Source organism: Rattus norvegicus, chromosome 14 (genome assembly GCF_021556685.1).
Source record: "Rattus norvegicus strain SHRSP/BbbUtx chromosome 14, alternate assembly SHRSP_T2T, whole genome shotgun sequence".
Taxonomy (NCBI): domain Eukaryota; kingdom Metazoa; phylum Chordata; class Mammalia; order Rodentia; family Muridae; genus Rattus; species Rattus norvegicus.
The window spans coordinates 1,171,643-1,192,275 of record NC_141547.1 but is presented as its reverse complement, the minus strand read 5'-3'; the positions used below and the strand labels follow the sequence as shown (position 1 = coordinate 1,192,275).

At 48.0% G+C, this 20,633-nt stretch overlaps 1 protein-coding gene across 1 annotated transcript; it reads right to left on the bottom strand.

Annotated features, from left to right (window-relative positions):
* Positions 1–1,537: 1,537 nt before the first annotated feature.
* Positions 1,538–9,929, bottom strand: Slc49a3 (solute carrier family 49 member 3). Its single transcript, NM_001107246.1, has 10 exons — positions 9,538–9,929; positions 6,928–7,086; positions 6,470–6,683; positions 6,216–6,292; positions 5,656–5,793; positions 5,454–5,570; positions 4,909–5,061; positions 4,220–4,377; positions 3,778–3,887; positions 1,538–2,752 (listed from the first exon to the last, which is right to left on the bottom strand). Exons 1-10 carry the CDS (start codon positions 9,682–9,684, stop codon positions 2,475–2,477), a joined length of 1,551 nt encoding a protein of 516 aa, NP_001100716.1. The 5' UTR covers positions 9,685–9,929; the 3' UTR covers positions 1,538–2,474.
* Positions 9,930–20,633: the final 10,704 nt, after the last annotated feature.

The following is a 20,633-nucleotide window of genomic DNA, read 5'->3' as shown; positions in this document are numbered from 1 at the left end:
CCTCAAGCAGAGCAAGGGCATTGCCCCTCAATGCTGATTCACCCTTTTATTTGGGGGTGTTATGGCCAGTTCTAGGTTTCTGTAGTTTCCCTTAGCTATTCCAAAGGACTCTACTCTCAGGGTTTCAGAGTAGCTATTCAAGGCCCTGGTTTGTTTAGACCTGGCAGAGTGTGTCCAGGTCCCAGAAAAACCTGGGATGGGTTTGAGGCAGGGACTGGGAAGGCAACCCAGTAGATGACAGCCAGTCCTGTTCCCCTCCCCGACACCTCCCTTAGACTCACCTTGTGGGCTTAGAAGAGGGTCTGTATGGGTGGGCCTGATCATCATCTCAGAACCAGATGCCAGCTCTTCTCCCACCCTCTCCAAGCCACTTCAGCTGACCCAGAGCCTGTTCTCTCATAGTTGCTCACCATGAGACACTCCTGGGTTGGGGGTGGAGGGGGAAGGGACTTTTGGTCCTACCTTAGAAGCTGGGAAAGGCAGTTACTTTTTATCTGAGATGGTGGTTCCCTAGTGCCTACCTTCCCTATACTTGAGAACATGTTAAATTCTCAATCCACAATTCATCCACACTATAAATTCACTGCCAATTGATAAAGACATAAACCACCCACCTAGACAAGATAAAATCGATCAAGTTCACCTAAATCTGAACCTAAATCTGAACCATCCTCCTCTGTAGACTCCATCTTGATCCCCCCCTCCTTCCTTCTCTCTCCTGCCTTACAAAAACTTTGTCCTGCCCAACTCTCTACCGTCCAATCATGTATCACCTTGACATTAACCTACAAATGAGTGCTGGTTTGGGGTCTACAGAACACCGACCCTGAAAAGAGACAGCACCTGGGCCCCAAGCCCACCTCACCAGCCCCTCTTGAGCTCTAACTCTAGGGCATTAAATGGCTACCCTGAGACCCTAAGAGCAGAGTCATTCAGAATAACTAACTGATTCCTGCCATTTGGACCTTCATTACCCAGGGTGCTGTTGTCTATCCATCTGTTGCTGCCTTACCTCCTTCTCATATGGACTACTAACACACAGCACTAGGAAAAAGAAACAGTCTGGTATCCCAGGCGTTTGCTTCTTACCCCATCCTGTATCTGCTGTGAGTCATGACAGGGACAGGGACATTCTAAAAGCCCAAGCATATCAGAGTACAGCTAGAGGCAACATTTCCCCAGAAGGATAGATCAGCACCCTGCCGCTGGCCAGCTCAGTAATAAAGCAGCGGACATTGAGAGAGGCAGGCCTATGTTGGGCCTCCCACAAGAGGAGCCACAAGAGGGAACTTTCCACTCTTCCTCAGAGCAGCCTAATTGGTCACTTTTCCACTCTCAAGACCAAAGGTCTACTTATGTTCCGAGCCAACAGGCTGAGTGCACATGAGATCCGCCCAACCCCCAGCCCCACTCCTGTGGCTTTTACAAGCCCAAGCATATCAGTGGGCAGCTAGAGGCAACATTCCCCCAGAAGGATAGATCAGCACCCTACTGCTGGCCAGCTCAATAACAGAGCAGCAGACTAAGAGGCAGGAATAAGGTCTAGGTTTCCAGCATGTCTATTCCATTTATTTACCACTCCCATCACTCCCACCAACACATTACTCACAGTATCCCACCCCTTTCTTCCCTCCATTTCCCTCTCTTACAGTTTCCCTTCTCCCACCCCTCTCCGCCCCACTTCCTCCAATCCCTCTTCTGACCTTACTTTGCATACATCCCCAGCCCCTTCCCTGGCCTGGCCCTTGGCCCACTGACCTTTTTCACCCCTGACCAGGTCAAACCAGAGTCTGGAACCCACTGAAAGGAGTTTGGTGCCTGTAATTTACAGTGTCAGGGCTGCTGGAGCCCAGGAACCTTGTCTCTCCTCCTCCTACCACCACCAACATGACTTCCCCCTCGATACCCCACCTAACTCACATGCTGGTGCTTGCCTTCATTGCTGTGGCTGGCAACCTAGACCACAAAGTGTTGAGCTCTATGCTTGCCCATGTGGAGGAGGAAGTATATGCTGCTCAATCACTCAATAAAGTTGGACACATAAACATCCCTAGGGGTGTTCATTGCAGGGAATGTGTTCCCTACTCTGCTCAGACCAGCTCACCACCCTCTGTGCTGTTTTAGAATCGGGCTCAGTGCCTGGTGAGACAGTGGAGACAAGTTCTTCCTACACCTGTCTGCCTCAGACCGGTCATGCCATAGCCTTCAGAACGCCCCAGGTCTTATGCCAGGAGTCTCTAACTCCCTCCCTTTGGCCCTGCACAGGCCCTCTTGCAGTAGCCACCATAAATATGGCTTGGCCAGGGTCCACCCTAACTGACTAGTATCCATTCAACAGCAGTTATTTTCAATTCCACCACAGTCTTCCTGAGGACCAAAAGGCCATCCTAATCATACCCTGGGTCTGTTAAGGACTGTGTGTCCCTGTCAGAGGGATTGCTGGCACAAAGAGACCCTAGCAACCCTATGCTTTACTAGACATTTCTGGTTATGGTCTCTGTCCATTCTGAGTGTCCTTTGGAGACAGAAGCAGGCCCAGGAGCTTCCTGCAAGGCGTCGTCTGGAGGTGTCAAGCCAGGAGTCTCAAGTGGTGCCACTTGGGTGGGGCTTTCATTTCTTGGATCCCCGGCACACATCATGGGTGAAGAGGATCCTCCAGACTCAGCCTCCAGGCGCCGGTATGGTGTGTTGAAGAAGATCACCAAGACACAGGTGAAAAGGGTACATAGGCCAGCCAGCAGCAGCAGGGACACTAGGGACACAAGCACAGGCCTGTACCTCAACTGTCCAGGCAGCCAGAGCCCCCAGTTCCCACCATAGTGAAGCCTTGGTAGACCTGACCCAGCTAACCCCAGTGATGGCGACCACAGAGAGGTCTGGAAATAGTACTGATGTAAACCTTCACTAGTTCTCAGAATGTTCTCAGACCCAGGCTCCAACAGGGAGGAATCATGAGTTATGGGACATGGGTGTGCCACTACTGTTCTACCCACTGTCATCTCCACATCTCCCTGCCTCTGTCTGCCTGCCTGCCTCCTGTCTGTCTGTCTTGTCTGTCTGTCTGCCTGCCTGTCTGTCTGTCTGCCTATCTACTTGCCTGTCTGCCTGCCTGTCTGCCTGTCTGCCTGTCTGCTTGCCTGTCTGCCTGTCTGTCTGTCTGCCTGCCTGCCTGTCTGTCTGCCTGCCTGTCTGTCTGCCTGCCTGCCTGCCTGTCTGTCTGCCTGCCTGTCTGCCTGCCTGTCTGTCTGCCTGCCTGCCTGTCTCTCTGTCTGCCTGCCTGCCTGCCTGCCTGCCTGCTTGCCTGCTGGCCGCTCTCTCAATCTTCCTGTCTCTTTGTATCTCTGTCTTTATCCCTGTCTATCTCTAATCCACTCCCACTGCCCCTTTTGTCTGTCCAGGTAGACTTTCTTTATAGCTCCCTCTCCGTGTCTCTGTATTTTTATGTGCATTTCTGTATTTCTGTTTCTGTCCTTGTCTCTTTTTCTCTCCAAGATCTCAGTCCTGTCTAAGATCTTAATCTATTTTCCTGGACTTTTGAAACACCTTACACAATGCTGGATTTGTGTCAGCGTCTTTGAGCTACACCCACAAGCAGAGCCTAGGCATCTGACCACACTATTTCATGCTTACACCAACTGGTGCTGCACTGGGGGATTAAGGAGCAATCAAGATCAAAGTTCTCAACTGGACCAGGCCTCCTACTATCCTTATCTTCCTGGTAAGATCTTCCTGGCCTTATCTCTAGGGCCAAACACTCACCTAGGCACAGACACTTACCTGTCCAGTCCAGAGGGTCCTCACCCTGCCGGCAGGTAGAGAAGGATGGGCCTGTTCGCCGCACAGTCACTGCCGTCAATAGCAGCATGATGAGCACGCCCTCGGCCTGCCTGGATACACAGGGCCCTCAGCCTCGGCAGAAAAACTCTCTGTCCACCATGTTTAATGTCATTGTGGGCAGGGAACAACATCTGTGCCAACCACTACAACCCCTGTTACTCCCGGAGCAGTACATTGTCCTTATCCACACCTGCCTTGCAGCTGGCCCAGGTTTGCACATGCAGCTGGCCCAGGCTTGCACACAGCAAGTACATGCTCATCCCTGGCCAGAGGAAGCAAGTTCCTAGCTTCATGGATCAGGAGCCTAGGACATGTGGCTCAGGCACGGTGAGGGAAAGAGTCCACGCCTTAGGAGAGGAGGTGAGTGTAACAGGATACTCACCCCAGGACAAAGATCAAGCCAGCAGAGGCACCCTCACCCACAGGAAACGAACACTCAACTGCCAGCTCCATGACCACAGGTGCCACCGAGAAGCCAAAGAGCCCAAGGAGAGAGCAGATGGCAGCCAGTGCAAAGGTCTGTCCCTGCAGCTGGGATACCTGGTACCAAGGGGTAGAGAAAAATGGAACAGGGATGGCAGTGAGACATGACACACACACCCTGCCCCCACCCCTGAGCTCCTAGACTGGGTGACATGAATGTGGCAGTGAAGCCACTTCTACCCAGGGCCTACCCTCAGGCATAAAACAGGTTTGACACCGAGTCACTTGCTCTTGGCAAGCCACCACTGTACCTGCTGCCCCCTACTCTCCTGCCCGCCATAGTATCCCTCCATCCTGGGTGGGCAGTCTTTGTTCTTTTTTTTTTTTTTTTAATTAACTTGAGTATTTCTTATATACATTTCGAGTGTTATTCCCTTTCCCAGTTTCCGGGCAAACATCCCCCTCCCACCTCCCCTTTCTTATCGGTGTTCCCCTCCCCACCCTCCCCCCATTGTCCCCCTCCCCCCAACAGTCTGGTTCACTGGGGGTTCAGTCTTAGCAGGACCCAGGGCTTCCCCTTCCACTGGTGCTCTTACTAGGATATTCATTGCTACCTATGAGGGCAGTCTTTGTTCTTAACAGTCTCACCAGAGCGAAGGCCACGAAGGTCAGGGAAGTCAAACAGAGGCCTATCTTGGTGGCTTCGGTGAAGTGCTTGGTCCGGTCCACATACAGGCCTAGAAGCAGTGCCCCCAAAATTCCAAACACGATGAAGAGAGCCCCACAGAGGCCTGAGAACTCCTGGAAGTGTGGAGGGAACACTGAGACCTATCAGGAGGCAGGGAGCCTCCAGAGCTCCCTCGGGCATATACCATCACCAGGGCAGTTCCAAAGGACCAGGCCCGATGGCCCTGCCAAGCCGCCTCCTAAGGTGGATTTTCTGCAATGAGCACACCAATAAAGGGAAAGGGCATCACCACAGACAACCCACAGACCCTGGGTCCGTGCCTATCGCCCATGAGAGACCCATACCCGCCAGAGGTCATGGCCCCGGGATATATAAACAGCCATGACTACCACCTGCTTGAGAGGATGCTGATCTAATCTCTATCAGGGGTGAACACTGAGCGCTCAGAAACAGTAGGTAACCCTGGCAGAGGCAGAGCCATTCTTTAGACAGGGCTACTACTTACATTAGAGTAGCCGTTGGCACAAAAGATCTGTTCCAGGAGGGCTGAGAAGCTGGAGAAGACACCGATGCCACCACCGAAGCATACGGCCAGGATGACATAGGCCTTATTCTTCATGAGCTAGAGGGAAAAACAGCCCTTAACTCAGAAGCCCTAACAGGTTTCTGATCACAGCTTCCCTGCCCCCAGAGCCCACATCACCCACCAGTTTGAGCCCGTGGAGGAAACTCTCTGAAGTAGAGCTGGCAGCCCCTGCGGACGGTGGGGTAGGAGGCACACTCTCCCAGAGGCAGACAGTGGCCAACAGACAGGCAAGGGCAGCAGGAACGATGTAGATGCCAAGCTGGGGAGAGGTTCTGAGTGTCACAAAGAAGTCACACTGACATGCACCCCCCACATGTCTCAGTCTGTTTTGCCCACCTTAATAGCTGCCTCCTGCCTTTCATCTCCACAGAGTCAGCAAACCTAGGCCCTTTGGGGGGCTGTATCACTCCACCCCCCAGGTATTCTTCACTAGCTTTCAGAACACCACTCAAGGATAATTCCCTCCTTGATGACACCAGCCCAACTTCCCGAGGCTCCGAACTTATCGCTACATAAGAAGATGATGCTAACACATCCACGTATGTCATACCAGCAAATGTGAGTATATACCGCACCCGGGAACAACGACCTTAGGTGCTGTGTACACAAGTCTATGTATATATGCTCAAGCTCACGCAGCACACATGCCACATGCAAGATAATCAATCGCAAGGCCCTCACCATCATAGGGATGTCTTCTGCTTTCTTGACGAGGGCAGGAGACAGCACATTTGCTATTAGGATGCCCAGAGGATTTGCTGGATAGAAAAACAGTTGTATCAGATCAGCCGTGACAAGCCTCACCCCAGCCCTTGGGATGAATCCTTCCTGGTTTGTGCACCTTGGCCTTGGCCCAAGCCAGGGAGTAGATTACAGACATCCAGCAGGGCCTATGAGCTGAGCCCAGGTTGCAGAGGTCCCATCCCTGGACTCACACATGGTGCCGATCATGTTAGCTGTGGCTCGTTGGTGCTCTGGAAACCACAAGGCAGCCAGCTTGGCTGGAGAAGAGATGACCAGGGTCTGGGCCAGAGCACAGAGGCTCTGGCCACTCATGAAGAAGGCAAAGGGACTGGGGATCCTGACAGCCAAGCACGGCACAGCACGTAGCAAACTCCCAGAAAAATTCAGCCATGCACCCAGGATAGTCTGTAGAAATGGACAGTCAGAGATTAGATGCTAGCCTAGAGCCTCAACATCCGTATCTCCAGATGCCTATCCATAGCTTATAGGGACACCCCAATAACTACCTGCTCCCCGAAGCTGCTTGGCTGGGAAGCCTAGCAGGTGGGGCTAAGGGAGTCTAATCTGAAGGGATCAGGGTTTTGCACCCAAAGTCAAAGGGTCCCCAGCCCGCCCACCCTACGCAGGAATAGAATGGATTCTGACTTACCGCTCCACGGAGGCCAACAGAGTCCAGAACCCATATGGCTGCCATGCCAAATGGGATGGATAACACAAGGTATATTAGTGACAGCCAGTTGATCTGGTCCATGGACAGGGAGAAGTGCTGCGCTATGGTGTCTGCTACGGGCGCGAAGGTGAGCCAGAGCTATGGGATACATGGACGTCAGCTACAGGTCACAGACATCACCTAGCCATCTCTGCTCTGGCTGAAGCCTATGATCTCCATTTGGCTAGCTCAGGCGAGGAGCTGGGATGTAAGGGTAGCTGCGAAGGTTATAGGGACACAGCCTAATAGAAATTCGGGGTCACCCTGGTAGAGAACCGCGTTTACTCTGTTACAAACCAGGAAAGCAGACAGGCATGGACTACAGCCTAATTGGCAGTGGACCATGAACCAGCCTGGAGGCAGACACAGAGGCCAGAAACCTGTTCGGGGACTGCAGGACCACGAATCTAATTAGGATTGACTTGATTCTCTGAGGAAGCTGAAGTCAATCAATAGGGTTAGTGTCCACTGCCTGGGAGGCACTGTGTGAAAGGTGAGAGGAGGAGGAGAGTGAGCAGCTGGGACTTGGGTGTGAGCGATGAGACAGAGAAGCCAGGATCTCACTGGGTGGGATATCCTGGACACTGAGTAAGTCATAACACTTAAGGGCACAGTACTGGAGCACAAGTAAAAGAGGGAGAAATGGGAGTCAGGGCAGATGGTAGCCATGGATTCAAATTTCATGGTTGAGCAATGTGCTGAGACACAATGGATAAGGAACACATTTTGGGGAGATGATGAGGTTTGGTGGGTGGTGATGGATACTGATGCCTTAGAGGCTCGGGACATCCATAAGGATCAAGGAGGGGGCAAACAGAGCCAAGGACAGATGAGTTCAGAGCCCAGGACTTCTTTAGAGATGGGATAGAATCAATGGCATCTTTCTCTGCACATACTCTCCCAAAAGCAGAGGAGTGCAGAGTGGAGGAATTTTATTTTCTGGAAGAAGTATGGAAAGCTGGGTAGAGAGAAGGGGTCATCAAGCAGTAGAAAGAATATATACTGAGCATGACAGAGGGTCACACCCTCCAGAGCTGAACAGAGAGACCCAGGCTTCCCCACCACAAACACCGAGGTTGTGCAACGGCTGCATTTTCTTCCTCCCCCCCCCCTCAGGACAACACAAGGAACAGATCTCCCAGGCTTAGAAAGCAGCTGATATAGGCCTAGCTGCCTCCTGCCTGACTTCTCAAAGCAGACAGGGTATGCTAACAGAACGTGTTCACAAGTCTCACAAGGTTGTCCTTGCTCCTCCCAGAGCTATGGCTCCACATAAAAGTGGGCAGAGAGAGCTCTAGCATGTGTAAGACAGCAGATAGGTGGAGGAAAAAAAAAATCCATCCACCTCATTGTACAAGAATAAGAAGGAAAATAACTTCAACCAGCTTTCAGTTTCATCCTGACTCAGCCCCTGATCTCCTTCCCATCCAAAACACCGTGCCATCTCTTGGTCTCATGTAAGCCCTGTTGTGCGTGCCCCCTCAGGCTGTTCTCTCAGAACCCTGGCCCCCCAGTCACTGCTACAGATGAATGATCAGGGACTTATGTTAGAAAGCATGACAAAACGTGAAGCCCCCGGTCATAATGGGGACCAAGCCAGGACCGTGACAATTCATAGAATCAGGGTTATATTCTATCTCCATTAGGACAGCAGGACATCACCCAAGAGTCCAGGAACTTGCTGCATCTACAAAAGGTAAAACTCAAGTAGCTTTCTCCATGTATCCTCAGACATCCACCCCAAACCAGTTACGTTTTCCAATGTTAGAAAGGGGACCTTTGAGCCAACCCACAGTGACAAGTCTCAGCAAAGGTAGCTACCCGGAGAGAAGTATCTGATATTGCCACCACGGTTAGTATACTTGCATTCATACCTTTTCTCAAAGCTGTTTCTTCACAACCAGCACAGCAGGGGAAAAAAGAACAGGCCATGGGAATCAACCTAGTGCTTGTTCACATGGAAAGCCGGTTGGGAACTGAACCCATAGTGTGCTTGACACCCATCTACACCTGATATTAATGGTCACGATTCCGGCTGGGGCTCCAACTGTGACCAGTGGGCTTCATGGTCCCACATGCTTGGCACTATCTGAGCCACACTTGTTATAATTTATAGTTGTAAGCCCAAATGCTACCTATCCAGATGAGTGGCCACATGTGACCCAAAGTTCCTTTACAGGTTCTAGGGAGATCCAGCACCAGAAAGGTTCAGTCTCTGAGCAGCAGATGATAGCAGCTCCATGCTCTCCCTCCACTCAAACTCAGGTACTGTGTACCTGTGCCTGGGGAAGATCACTTGCAGGCTAACTGCCCCTGATGGATGAAGAGGGCCCCTAACATCAGCATTTGGGACATACGAGACAGTACGAGAAAGCAACATGTTTCTTTGAGACTAAGAGATCTGTTTCCCTGGCTGATCCATGCCAGGAAGGACAGGCATTTGCCCCTCTTCTACAACTTTTTGAGCCAAAGGAAGGTTTTCCGTGACGAAAACAATTGGCGCTGGGGCTGCAGGAAAGACCCAGCCCCGCCCGCCCAGCACCCTTGTACCATCGCGTTGGAGCAGCTCAGGAGGCTAACCACCAGCAGAAAGACCCAGCGGCGCGCATATACACGGGGACCAGGCAACGCGTCTCCGGGGGTCCCAGATGTTCCCGGGCTGTTGCAGGCTTCCAGTCGGTCCATAGTCCGGGCCATCCCAGTGTCTGCGGGCCGCCCACTTGCATTACACTGCAAAGCGCTGCAGCGGTGGGTAGGCTGTCCCAGGAGCAGGGCGGGGCGGAATGATCTGGTTAGTCTCCGCCCCGAAGGACAAGTTTGGTGAAAGGAAACCAGGATTACCCACAGACAGAAGCCGAGTTGAAAACCGGAGGGCAAAAATTTCCTTTTAAGAGGTAATTTGGATACAAGTGTGTATGGCCTGTACCATGAACACGTCCGCGGTGGTAGGTGCGGGAAATGGGTCTCTACTTCAGCAAAGTTTGCTTTTCCTTAAAGGTCTTCCAAATTCTTGAGGTTCACGAAAGGCCTGAGGCCAACCTGGAGGAGGAGACAGGGAACAGTTCCAAAAGCCTCCAATCCAGGCCTGTCACTAGACTCCTCCTAGAGGAGAAAGGCGGGGTGAAGGGCGAGGAAAGGCTGAGCCTAGTTACACCATCCCTGCCTTCAAGTCCACAGCTTCCTGAGTAGACAGCTTCCAGAGTAGGCAGCTCCTGACCTCACTTAAGACTCTTTAATTTGCCCATGAGTCACCCGACTCTGGCTTAAAGCAGTTGACAAGAGTCATCTGACACTCGCCACTGCGTTTAGTCCGACTTGTTAAAGAGAAGACCAGAGTGCCAAAAACCCTATTCAGACTCGTGTGAGTGAGTGAAGAGCTGGTAGGACCGAGAAAGCCGCGCTGTGAAGCAATAGGAGGACTGGCCAAGCAGGGGCAAGCAGGAGGCGACTTTCTCTCAGTGAGGAGGCTTCCCCCTTCTCACGATGGTCTAGCCCTCAGGATTACTATTCCTTTTTGTTCATTCCTTGGGCTTAGGGATTTGAGTTTTGAGTAGAAGTCTCAGTGGCATAGCCTAGCCTGGCCTCTACCTCCCGGTGTTCCTGCTGTTTTTCTTCAACATTGGATGGTATCACCTGTCAGCCACACAGGTCTGAACAAGCTTATTGTGTGGTTCCAGCCTTTGGCGTGTTCTTAGTGGGGCTGTGTACATGTCAGACGGATTCTCCCATTTGTAGGTGAAGCCCTGTCCAGTAAGGAGAAAATGAGCAAAACCTGGTGGTGGCCTGAAAGGGGCAGACCCACTCTGAGAACCATAAAGCCTGTGATCCTTGCCCTCTTTGAGGGCAAGACCTACCCGCCTTTGCCCTCCTCCTATGGCCTGGAGCTGCTCTGGGCTGGGACTTTGATGTCCTGACATTCTACCTGGGAGACTGAGAGGACAGGTCAGGCTTCACTGTTCAGGACCCTCGCTTTAGGTGGGAACATGCCTGTCACCAGCTTCTGGTTTAGGTAGTATCTAAGCCGATCACCAAAAGGAGCCATCACCACGGTTACCTCCTGTATTGCCACATCTCTAAATCTTTGATCCACCTCCATCCACACTCTCTTAGGGTGCTTGTGCTATATAGGTGAGTTCCACAAAGTTATCAAGTATAAGGTCAGTACGTAATCAACAGCTGCCTTCCTAAACACGATACCAATGTGGGGGATGTGGAAATCAAAATGAAACATAGTACATTCACGATCTCAGTACGGTCAAAAAAATACTCAGCAGCCGGACTCTGGTGGCATATGCCTTTAATCCCAGCACTTGGGAGGCAGAGGCAGGCGGATCTCTGTGAGTTTGAGGCCAGGCCCCGGCTACAGAGTGAGTCCCAGGACAACCAGGGCTACATAGAGAAACACTGTCTCGAAAAACAAAAACAAACAAACAAATGAACTATATAAAATATTTAGCTGTAAACAGGTATGGCATTAATATGCTAAAATTGAACAACACTTATGAAATAAATCAACGAGAGAAATGGACAAGTATACCTTATTCCCATAATGAAAGACTCAGCATGCTAGCTAATATTAGTTTTATCTGACTTGGCCTGTAGGGTTAATGCGGTTTCTATCAAGAGGTTTTTCTACACAGTGATTGCAAGAAAATATTTGCAAACCGCAGATCTAAAAAAGGACTACTACATGGTGTTTTTAAAATCCAGTTAAGGATATGAGCAAAAGAGAAAAAAAACACGGGTGGCAAATAAGGCTTAATGACAAACTTCATTAGCCACCAGAAACATTTGACGTAAAACCACAGTGAGCAGGCTGGAGAGATGGCTCAGCGGTTAAGAACACTGACTGCTCCTCCAGAGGTCCTGAGTTCAAATCCCAGCAACCACATGGTGGCTCACAACTATCTGCAATGGGATCTGATGCCCTCTTCTGGTGTGTCTGAAGACAGCTACAATGTACTCATATATAACAAATAAATCTTAAAAACAAACAAACAAAAAAAACATACGGTGAACTCCTGATGGTGGTGGAACATGCCTTTAATATCAGCACTCAGAGGTAGGTGAATTTGAGTTTGAGGCCAGTCTACACAGAGAAACCCTGTCTCAAAACACAAAACAAACAAACAAACAAAAAACCCACACTGAGCTAATACCGTAAAATAAAAAATACTGACAATTCTAAATGTTGTCAAGGCTGTAGAAAACAAGTCGGAAGCTTCCTTCTTGTAGAACTAAGAATGTAGCTATAACTCAGCCATTGCAGTCATGAGCTTTATCTGCAAGAGATAAAAACCTGCAGCAGCTTCATTTGTGATCATCGAAAACAGTGTCAACACCCAGGTGTCTGTCCTTCAGTTATCGAGTGGTCACAGCAGTAGAGGCACCGTGGAATATTACTCAGGAACGAAGGGCTAAGACAACAACCTGGATAGACAGAGTGAGGGGAAAGAAGCCAGCCCTCCAGGCTATATGCTGTGTGTGTCCATTCGCAATGGTCTCCTATTATCTGGGTGTATTTCCCAAGTGTTTTTGTGCTAGAAGCTTTGCCGTCAAAGTGGTGATGTTGAGATGGAAGAGACTTTAAAACCTGGGTCCTAGAGCAAATCTTCAGATCATTTGAGGTGCTGCTTTTGGAAGACACATAGCTCTCCAATTCTCATGGGACCCCTTAGCTGGTTCTCAAAAATTATTTAAAAAGAGCTTGGGTGCTAGGGACTTAGCTCAGTGGTGGGACACTTGTTTAGAACAGGCAAGACCCTGAGGTCCACATCCAACACTGGAAGAAAAAGGGATGGGGAAGGGAAGAGAGGACCAATCTTAGCCCATCCACTCACTCTGGCTTCCTCTCTGCCAGCATGATAACTGGCTCTAGCAATGCTCCCTTCATTGTGACACCATTCACCAATAGGTACTCACTAGCATTGACATGACGGCTGGGCCAAACGCTTGACCCTCCAGCACTGTGTAACAAACAAAAGCTCTTTTCTTGTCAGGTTACCCAGACTCAGGCACCTCATCACAGCAACCCCAAATAGACCAACACAATATTTATGTAACTTTTTTTTAAGAACTGGAGAACAGATTGGTAGTGGGTCAGAGACTTCGTAGGGAGGGAGAGGGTGGGTTGTGAAGGTGCCATAGAAGGGCTTTGTTATGTTGATGATATCCTTTATGTGGCCATGGAGGTGGACACACATGGGACACACGTAGGATATAGCTATGTAAAGTTCAGAAACTACAAGTAAACAAGCAGAAACAAAGCCAGAGAGGCTTAGGGAGATGAGTGGGCCACCAGTGCCCTGTCAAGGCTGTGGTACTCAACTCTTGTGTCCTATGAGCTGTCACCTTTACAAAACAACAGAAAGGTTCTTCCCCTGCCACCCTGTATGTGTGTGTGTGTGTGTGTGTGTGTGTGTGTGTGTGTGTGTGTAGAATCTACAATTATTTCAACGCGGCGAATTTAATTGTAAGAAACCCTGTGACATAGGACCTGCATTTGTTTGCAGATGATGACTTTTTATTCTCTTGTAGTCAATGTGACCATTTTGCTCAAATCTCAACAAGTTACCATCCTCACACCTTAGAGGGAGCTACATGTGGGAGATGCCCTTGGCAATCACCAAAGGAAGCCTGGCATCTTCTGGGTGGCCATCTCCAGGGGCTTATCATTCAACCCCTAGCCATGGTGAAATCTATGTTCAGTGTCTTTCCCTTCATTTAAAGCCAACGTCGAATTTCTTCCAGCATTTCAAACCAGCATTCTTAGGCCAGTTGGTCTTCCCCCAAATAGCATCTTATCAAAAACTCAGTAACTGCTACAGTTGGAGCATGAGGCTTGGCCCCTTTTTTTCCTGGGATACTAAGAGGAATTAAATACTCTCTGAGATGAGATGAAGCCAGGAGCTCTGCCTGGTTATTTACTGGTATTGGGAATGTCTAGGGCAAGGGCCTCCATCTGCCATTCCAAATGTTTGGGTAGTGACTGGCTGTATCTTGGGAAAACAAGGGCGGAGGAAAGACAAGCCCTTCACCTATGGGACATTCCTCCACCCAGGCTTTCAGGTACCCACATACAGCTGTGTAGAGCCTCCCAGACCTATCTGGTTCCTACAGCATGCCTCCCTCCTGTATCTATCCAGTGACTCACCTGTACCTCACTAATCTAACCAGGACTCACCTGCTGGAAAGCCACAATGATACCCACCCTCATATGTCAGCATATCCAGGCTCTCAGGTACCTCAATCTGACTGACTGTGACATCAGCCTCATGGCCATGGAAATGGATCCATTGCTAGAACATGAGCCTTTTTGTTTCCTTTTTTGAGAGAGGTCTCTGATCGTTGTTATGTGGGATCTATTTGGGTCCTACGGTAAGGCCCCCAGATGCCTACTTCTTCCCTTTCCCATCAAGCCCCAAAGCTCTTACAAGCCCCAGGATGGAAGCCAGAAAGTCGCTGTAGTCCAGCTTGTAGCCCATACCCCAGGACTGCATGGCTCCAGACCTATTAGTCCCTTAAAGAAGTGAAATCTTTTTTTTTCTTTTCTTTTTTATTTTCGGAGCTGGGGACCGAACCCAGGGCCTTGCGCTTCCTAGGCAAGCGCTCTAACCACTGAGCAAAATCCCCAACCCCAAAGAAGTGAAGTCTTGGGTTGGAGAGATGGGTCAGAGGTTAAGAGTACTGGCTGCTCCTCCAGAGGTCCTGAGTTCCATTTCCAGCAACCACATGGTGGCTCATAACCACCTATAATGAGATCTGGTGCCCTCTTCTGGTCTGCAGGCATACATGCAGGCAGAATACTATATACATAATAAATAAATAAATAAATAAATAAATAAATAAATACATATTTTTTAAGAAAATTAATAAAAGGGCTGGAGAGATGGCTCAGAGGTTAAGAGCACTGGCTGTTCTTCCAGAGGTTCTGAGTTCACTTTTTTTTTTTTTGGTTCTTTTTTTTTTTTTCGGAGCTGGGGACCGAACCCAGGGCCTTGCGCTTCCTAGGTAAGCGCTCTAACCACTGAGCTAAATCCCCAGCCCCGAGGTTCTGAGTTCAATTCCCAGCAACCACATAATGGCTTACAACTATCTGTAGAGGGATCTGATGCCCTCTTCTGGTGTGTTGGAAGACAACAACGGTGTATTCACATACATAAAATAAAAATAAATCTTAAAAAAAATAGAAAAAGAAGTGAAGTCTTTGGTTTTCCCATTTGTATATGTAACATTAGGCGTTTTCTGCTTAAGTGTGGTGTGAGATAGCAGATGTGTTTGTGCTAATGAGGGGTGAACACAGATCCTTGTACAGGCCATGCTAGTCTCTACTATGTAGTCACACCCCCAGCTTCTGTACCTTTGTGTAATAAAATCTGATGTCTACACTGTGCATTTATCTTAGACTGAAACTGGAGTTTAGTCTGTGTTAATGTATCACATCCTTGGATAACATTTAGGTTTTAGTATGGTCTGTCCTTGTGCATATAGAAATGACTATATGCTTTTTTGTTTAAGTGTTCAGGGGCTCCGTTTTCAAGAATATGCAGACATAAAGAGAGCTGTCTCTTCGGGGGCTGGAGAGACGGCGCTGCAGTTGAAGAGCACATGGTGCTCTTGCACAGGACTCTAGTTTGGTACCTAGCACTTCCACGGTGGCTCGCGACCATGTCAGCTCCAAGGTTTACAATGCCTCTTCTGACGTCAACCAACACCAGGCACACATCTGATGCACATCTATACATACAGGCAAAACACTCCTACACACGGAATAAAATAAATGAATAAGACCATAATTTTAATTATTTAAAAAGAGCATCTCTTTGGTGTGGTGTTGAATGAGCACATGTTAAATAAGGAACATGGAGGGTCTTGGCTCTAACCATTCATAAGCCCAGATAGCTGTCCGAATTTACACACGTGAGTAACAGGGAACACAAGAGTCCTAGGCACAGACAAAACATTTGGTGCTCAAGGCAAAGCAACTGGTTTTGTAATGGTTCCTCAGCTGGTCTGATAATGCTGGTATATACATTGGGGTACACTTCTGATAATGCTGGTATATACATTGGGGTACACTTCTGATAATGCTGGTATATACATTGGGATACCCTTCAGGAGACTCCGGTTAGAACAAGCCCACCATCCCCCAACCTGGACTGCAGTGACCTCCTTATCTCCCTTCCAGAGATTTATACTCTGAAATCTATGTCGTCTTTGTTTCAGGAAGGAGAGGGCAATCTCCCCTTAACTCTGGCAACTCCTCATCCTCACTGTTCCAAAGTCTAGGAAACAAACATTCCTATATTGGATGAAACTGCCCTATTGTGAGGACAGAGACTGTGCAGTAGCCTGAGGTGTTCATGGAGGGTAACTCCCTAAAAGGATCTAATGTGAATTGGGTTTTGAATTCACTGTGTGAGCATGGCTATGACTGTATAAAGTAAGCTGTGTGTATGGTGTGTGTGTGTGTGTGTGTGTGTGTGTGTGTGTGTGTGTGTGTGTATGGGGTGTGTGTGTGTTCTTTAACTTTACTGTTGTTTCCATGGGAGTAAATAGGCAACATTTCATTTTTTAATCAGTCCTAAATGTTTTGTAGTTTCATATACATATATATATATATATATATATATATATATATATATATATATATATATATATATATTCAGACACAATTCGCATGGAAGCCATTTAAAGTACCCAGATGGGGCCAGCAAGATAGGTAAAAGCCTATGAAAACCTGAGTTTGGTCCCAGAACCCATGTTAAAAACCCAGAATTGGGGTTGGGGATTTGGCTCAGTGGTAGAGCGCTTGCCTAGCAAGCGCAAGGCCCTGGGTTCGGTCCTCAGCTCCGAAAAAAAGAAAAAAAAAAACAACCCAGAATTGGTGGTGTATATCTGTAATCCCAGCACTTCTGGAGTGGTAAGGGAGATAAGACAGGAGAACTGCTCAGAAGTTCACATGCTAGCTAGCCTGTGGTAGGCACTGCAGCATAAACAACAAAGACCCTTTCTCAGTCATGTAGAAGCAGAGAACAATCCACTCAAAGTTGTCCTTTGGTCTCCATACACACACACACACACACACACACACACACACACACACACACACACACACACACACACACACAGAGGACACACAGGTGAATAAAAAAATGACAAAATTCAAGGGAATATGTTGGTTGGAGCACGGTGCCAGCCCCTGGAATGCAGAGGAGAGAGAATCCATAGTTCAAAAGGTCATCTTCAGTTATTTAGAGGGTTAAAGGCCAGCATAGAACCCTACCCCCCCAATTTTTTTAAAAAAAGGAAATTCACAAGTTTTAGATTTTTATGTAGTTACCACTCAAATAGTTTTATATCGTCACTTCAGAGAATGCTAATGTTCACTCACAGTTGCACAGTCACTCTTGACAACCATGTATCTGTCTCTGTTTCTGTGGATTTGCCTGTTCTGAACACTTATCTTTAATAGAGTCATGTAATATGTGGCCTTCTGTCACACTTGTGTGACTGGCTTCTTCTGCTCATCATAGCACTTTCAGGTTCATCTATATTGTGGCAGCCACTTTTCCTTTACTGCCAAATAATATTTTACTATAAGTATATGCCACATTGTATCCATTCACTCACACCCTCATTCATTCACCCATTGATACCTGGAATGTTCCCACTTTAGGCACACTGAAAATGTTGCCATTCTGAGTACTTATATATAGGTTTTGTGTAGACACTTTGTCTTCATTTCCCCTAGTTCTATATCTAAAGAGGGATTGTGGAGTCTCATGTTTATCTTCTTGTTTTGTTTTTCGAGACAGGGTTTCTTTGTGCATCAAGGCTGGAACAACTACTGGATTCTTGGACTTTCCATTGAGAGACAGCCTTTGTTAGACTAGCTGGGCCACAGCCTCTAGGCCACTGTATATGCAGAAATCCCATAAATATAGATTTATTCTCTCAGCTCTGTTCCTCTAGAGAATCCAGATTAACACACTGGGTTGGGTCCCAGTGCTCATGGCATCTGTAACTCCAGGTCCCAAGCATCAAGCATGCTCTTCTTGACTTCTGAAGGCAGTGCATACACATGGTGCACAGACGTACATGCAGGCAAAATACCCATAATACATACAATAGAAAGCAATCTAAACATACAAACCACTTTGTTAGTGCTTGTACTCACTCTCCCTATACACTTGAAAAAAGCCATCCTATATCTTTTCTATTTGTTTCATGTGGGATTCTATATTATCTATTAGATACAGATTGCTGTTTTCTTTTTTTTCTTTTTATATTTTTTATTGATTATTTGGGAATTTCACATCATGAACCCCAATCACACTCACTTCCCAGTCCTTCCAGGTCCACCCCCACCCTTGTGACTTCCTCCCAGAAGAAGAGAAAGAGGAGAAGGAGGAGGAGGAGGAAGAGGAAGAAACAAGTACAATTTGTGTTGTCCATATTTCCACTGAAGCATGGCTTCCCAGTGGCCAGTCCTTTAAGGAAAACTGAGTCTTCCCCCACCTGCACCCCCACCAGAATCCATTAACTGTGGAGAGCTACACTTCAACATCCTTATCACAATTTAAAAAATATATTTATTTAATGTGTACACTTTTGCTGTCTTCAGGCACACCAGAAGAGGGCCTCGGACCCCATTACAGATGGTTGTGAGCCACCATGTGGTTGTTGGGAATTGAACTCAGGACCTCTGGAAGAACAGTCAGTGCTCTTAAGCTCTGAGCCAACTCTCCAGCCTGCTATGTCACTATTTTTTAAAGAGTTCTCTTCAATGGTTTTCTGTCTACAGTGTTACTTCTTTTGGGGGTGTCTTAGGGTTTCATTGCTATGAACAGACACCATGACTACAGCAACTTTTAGAAAGGACAACATTTAACTGGGACTTGCTTACAGGTTCAGAGGTTCAGTCCACTATCATTGTGGTGGGAAGCATGGCAGCGTCTAGGCAGGCATGGTGCTGGAGGAGCTTAGAGTTCTACCTCTTGTTCCAAAGGCAGCTAGGAGAAGACTGGTACCTAGGAGTAGGGTCTTAAAGCCCATGCCCATAGTGATACACATACTCCAACAAGGCCACACCTACCCCAACAAGGCCACACCCACTCCAACAAGGCCACACCTACCCCAACAAGGCCACACCCACTCCAACAAGGCCACACCTACTCCAACAAGGCCACACCCACTCCAACATATTTTTTCTATTTCTCTATAACTTAACTGTAACTTAGCTGTTCACCATGCTTTGTTTGGTCTATTTTTATTTCATTTCGTTTGTGTGCATATAGTTATGTGCATGCCATGGCACACACGTGGAGGCCAGAGGACAACTTAGGGGACTCCATTATTTCTTTCTATCATTTGGATCCTAGGTATTAAATGTCAGACTTGGTGGCAAACACCTTGATCCACCGATCCATCTCACTGGCCTGCTTGGGAATTTTGTACTGCTGGGAATTGAACCTGGGGTTCATACATACTAATCAAGTGCTCTGCTACTTAGATACATCCCCAGCTGTCATTTTACTTTGTGTTTTGAGATAGGATCATACTAAGTTAAGTAAAGGCCTAAGTTGGCCTTAAACGAGCCTTTTTCCTGGCTTCATGTATTATAGGACTGTGTTGCCCGACCTGGCTTATTACACTTTTTTATTATGGAAAAGTTCAAAGACAAAAGGGGTGATGAAGTGTGGTGGTTTGTATTTGCTTAGGAGAGGGAGTGGCACTATTAGAAGGTGTGGCCTTCCTGGAGTAGGTGTGTCACTGTGGGTGGGGGCTTTAATACCTTACCTGGTCCTAGCTGCCTGGAAGTGAGTCTTCTCTTAGAGGCCTGCAGATGAAGATGTAGAACTCTCAGCTCCCCCTGCACCATGCCTGCCTGGATGCTGCCATGCTCCTGCCTTGATGATAATGGACTGAACTTCTGAACCTGTAAGTCAGCCCCAATTAAATGTTGTCCTTAGGGGCTGGGGATTTAGCTCAGTGGTAGAGCGCTTACCTAGGAAGCGCAAGGCCCTGGGTATGGTCCCCAGCTCCGAAAAAAAGAACCAAAAAAAAAAATATTTTAAATGTTGTCCTTAATAAGAGTTGCCTTGGTCATGGTGTCTCTTCACAGGAGTAAAACCCTAACTAAGACATGAGGGGAAAAAGATGGAGAAAAGAAGAGGGGGAGGGGAGAGGAAGGGAGGGGAAGAGAAAGGGAGGGAGGGAGGGAGAGGGAGAGAGAGAGAGAGAGAGAGATCGATCCAATAATGATCAATTAATGGCAAGTCTTGGTTTGTCCATATTCCTTGCCTCCACCTAGTCCTGAGGAAGTCTCAGAGGCTATATCATTCTCCAACCCCCCAACCACCCCATGGGATTTTAATATTTATGTATTAAAGTTGAGGCCACTTAAAAAAAATCACAACGCCATTATTATATAAACATATACCATACACCATTATTATATATTATCTTAAGATAGGCCTTGAATCTCTGATATCACCAGATGCCAAAACAGGACCCACTTATCTGACTGCTGCAACATATGTTGCATCTGGCTTGGTTCCCTTGATCCAGCAGCAGCTACTGGAGCTGCTCCCATAGGGTGGGATCATAGTTGCTTTTCCCGTATCCGTCACCAACAAGACGTG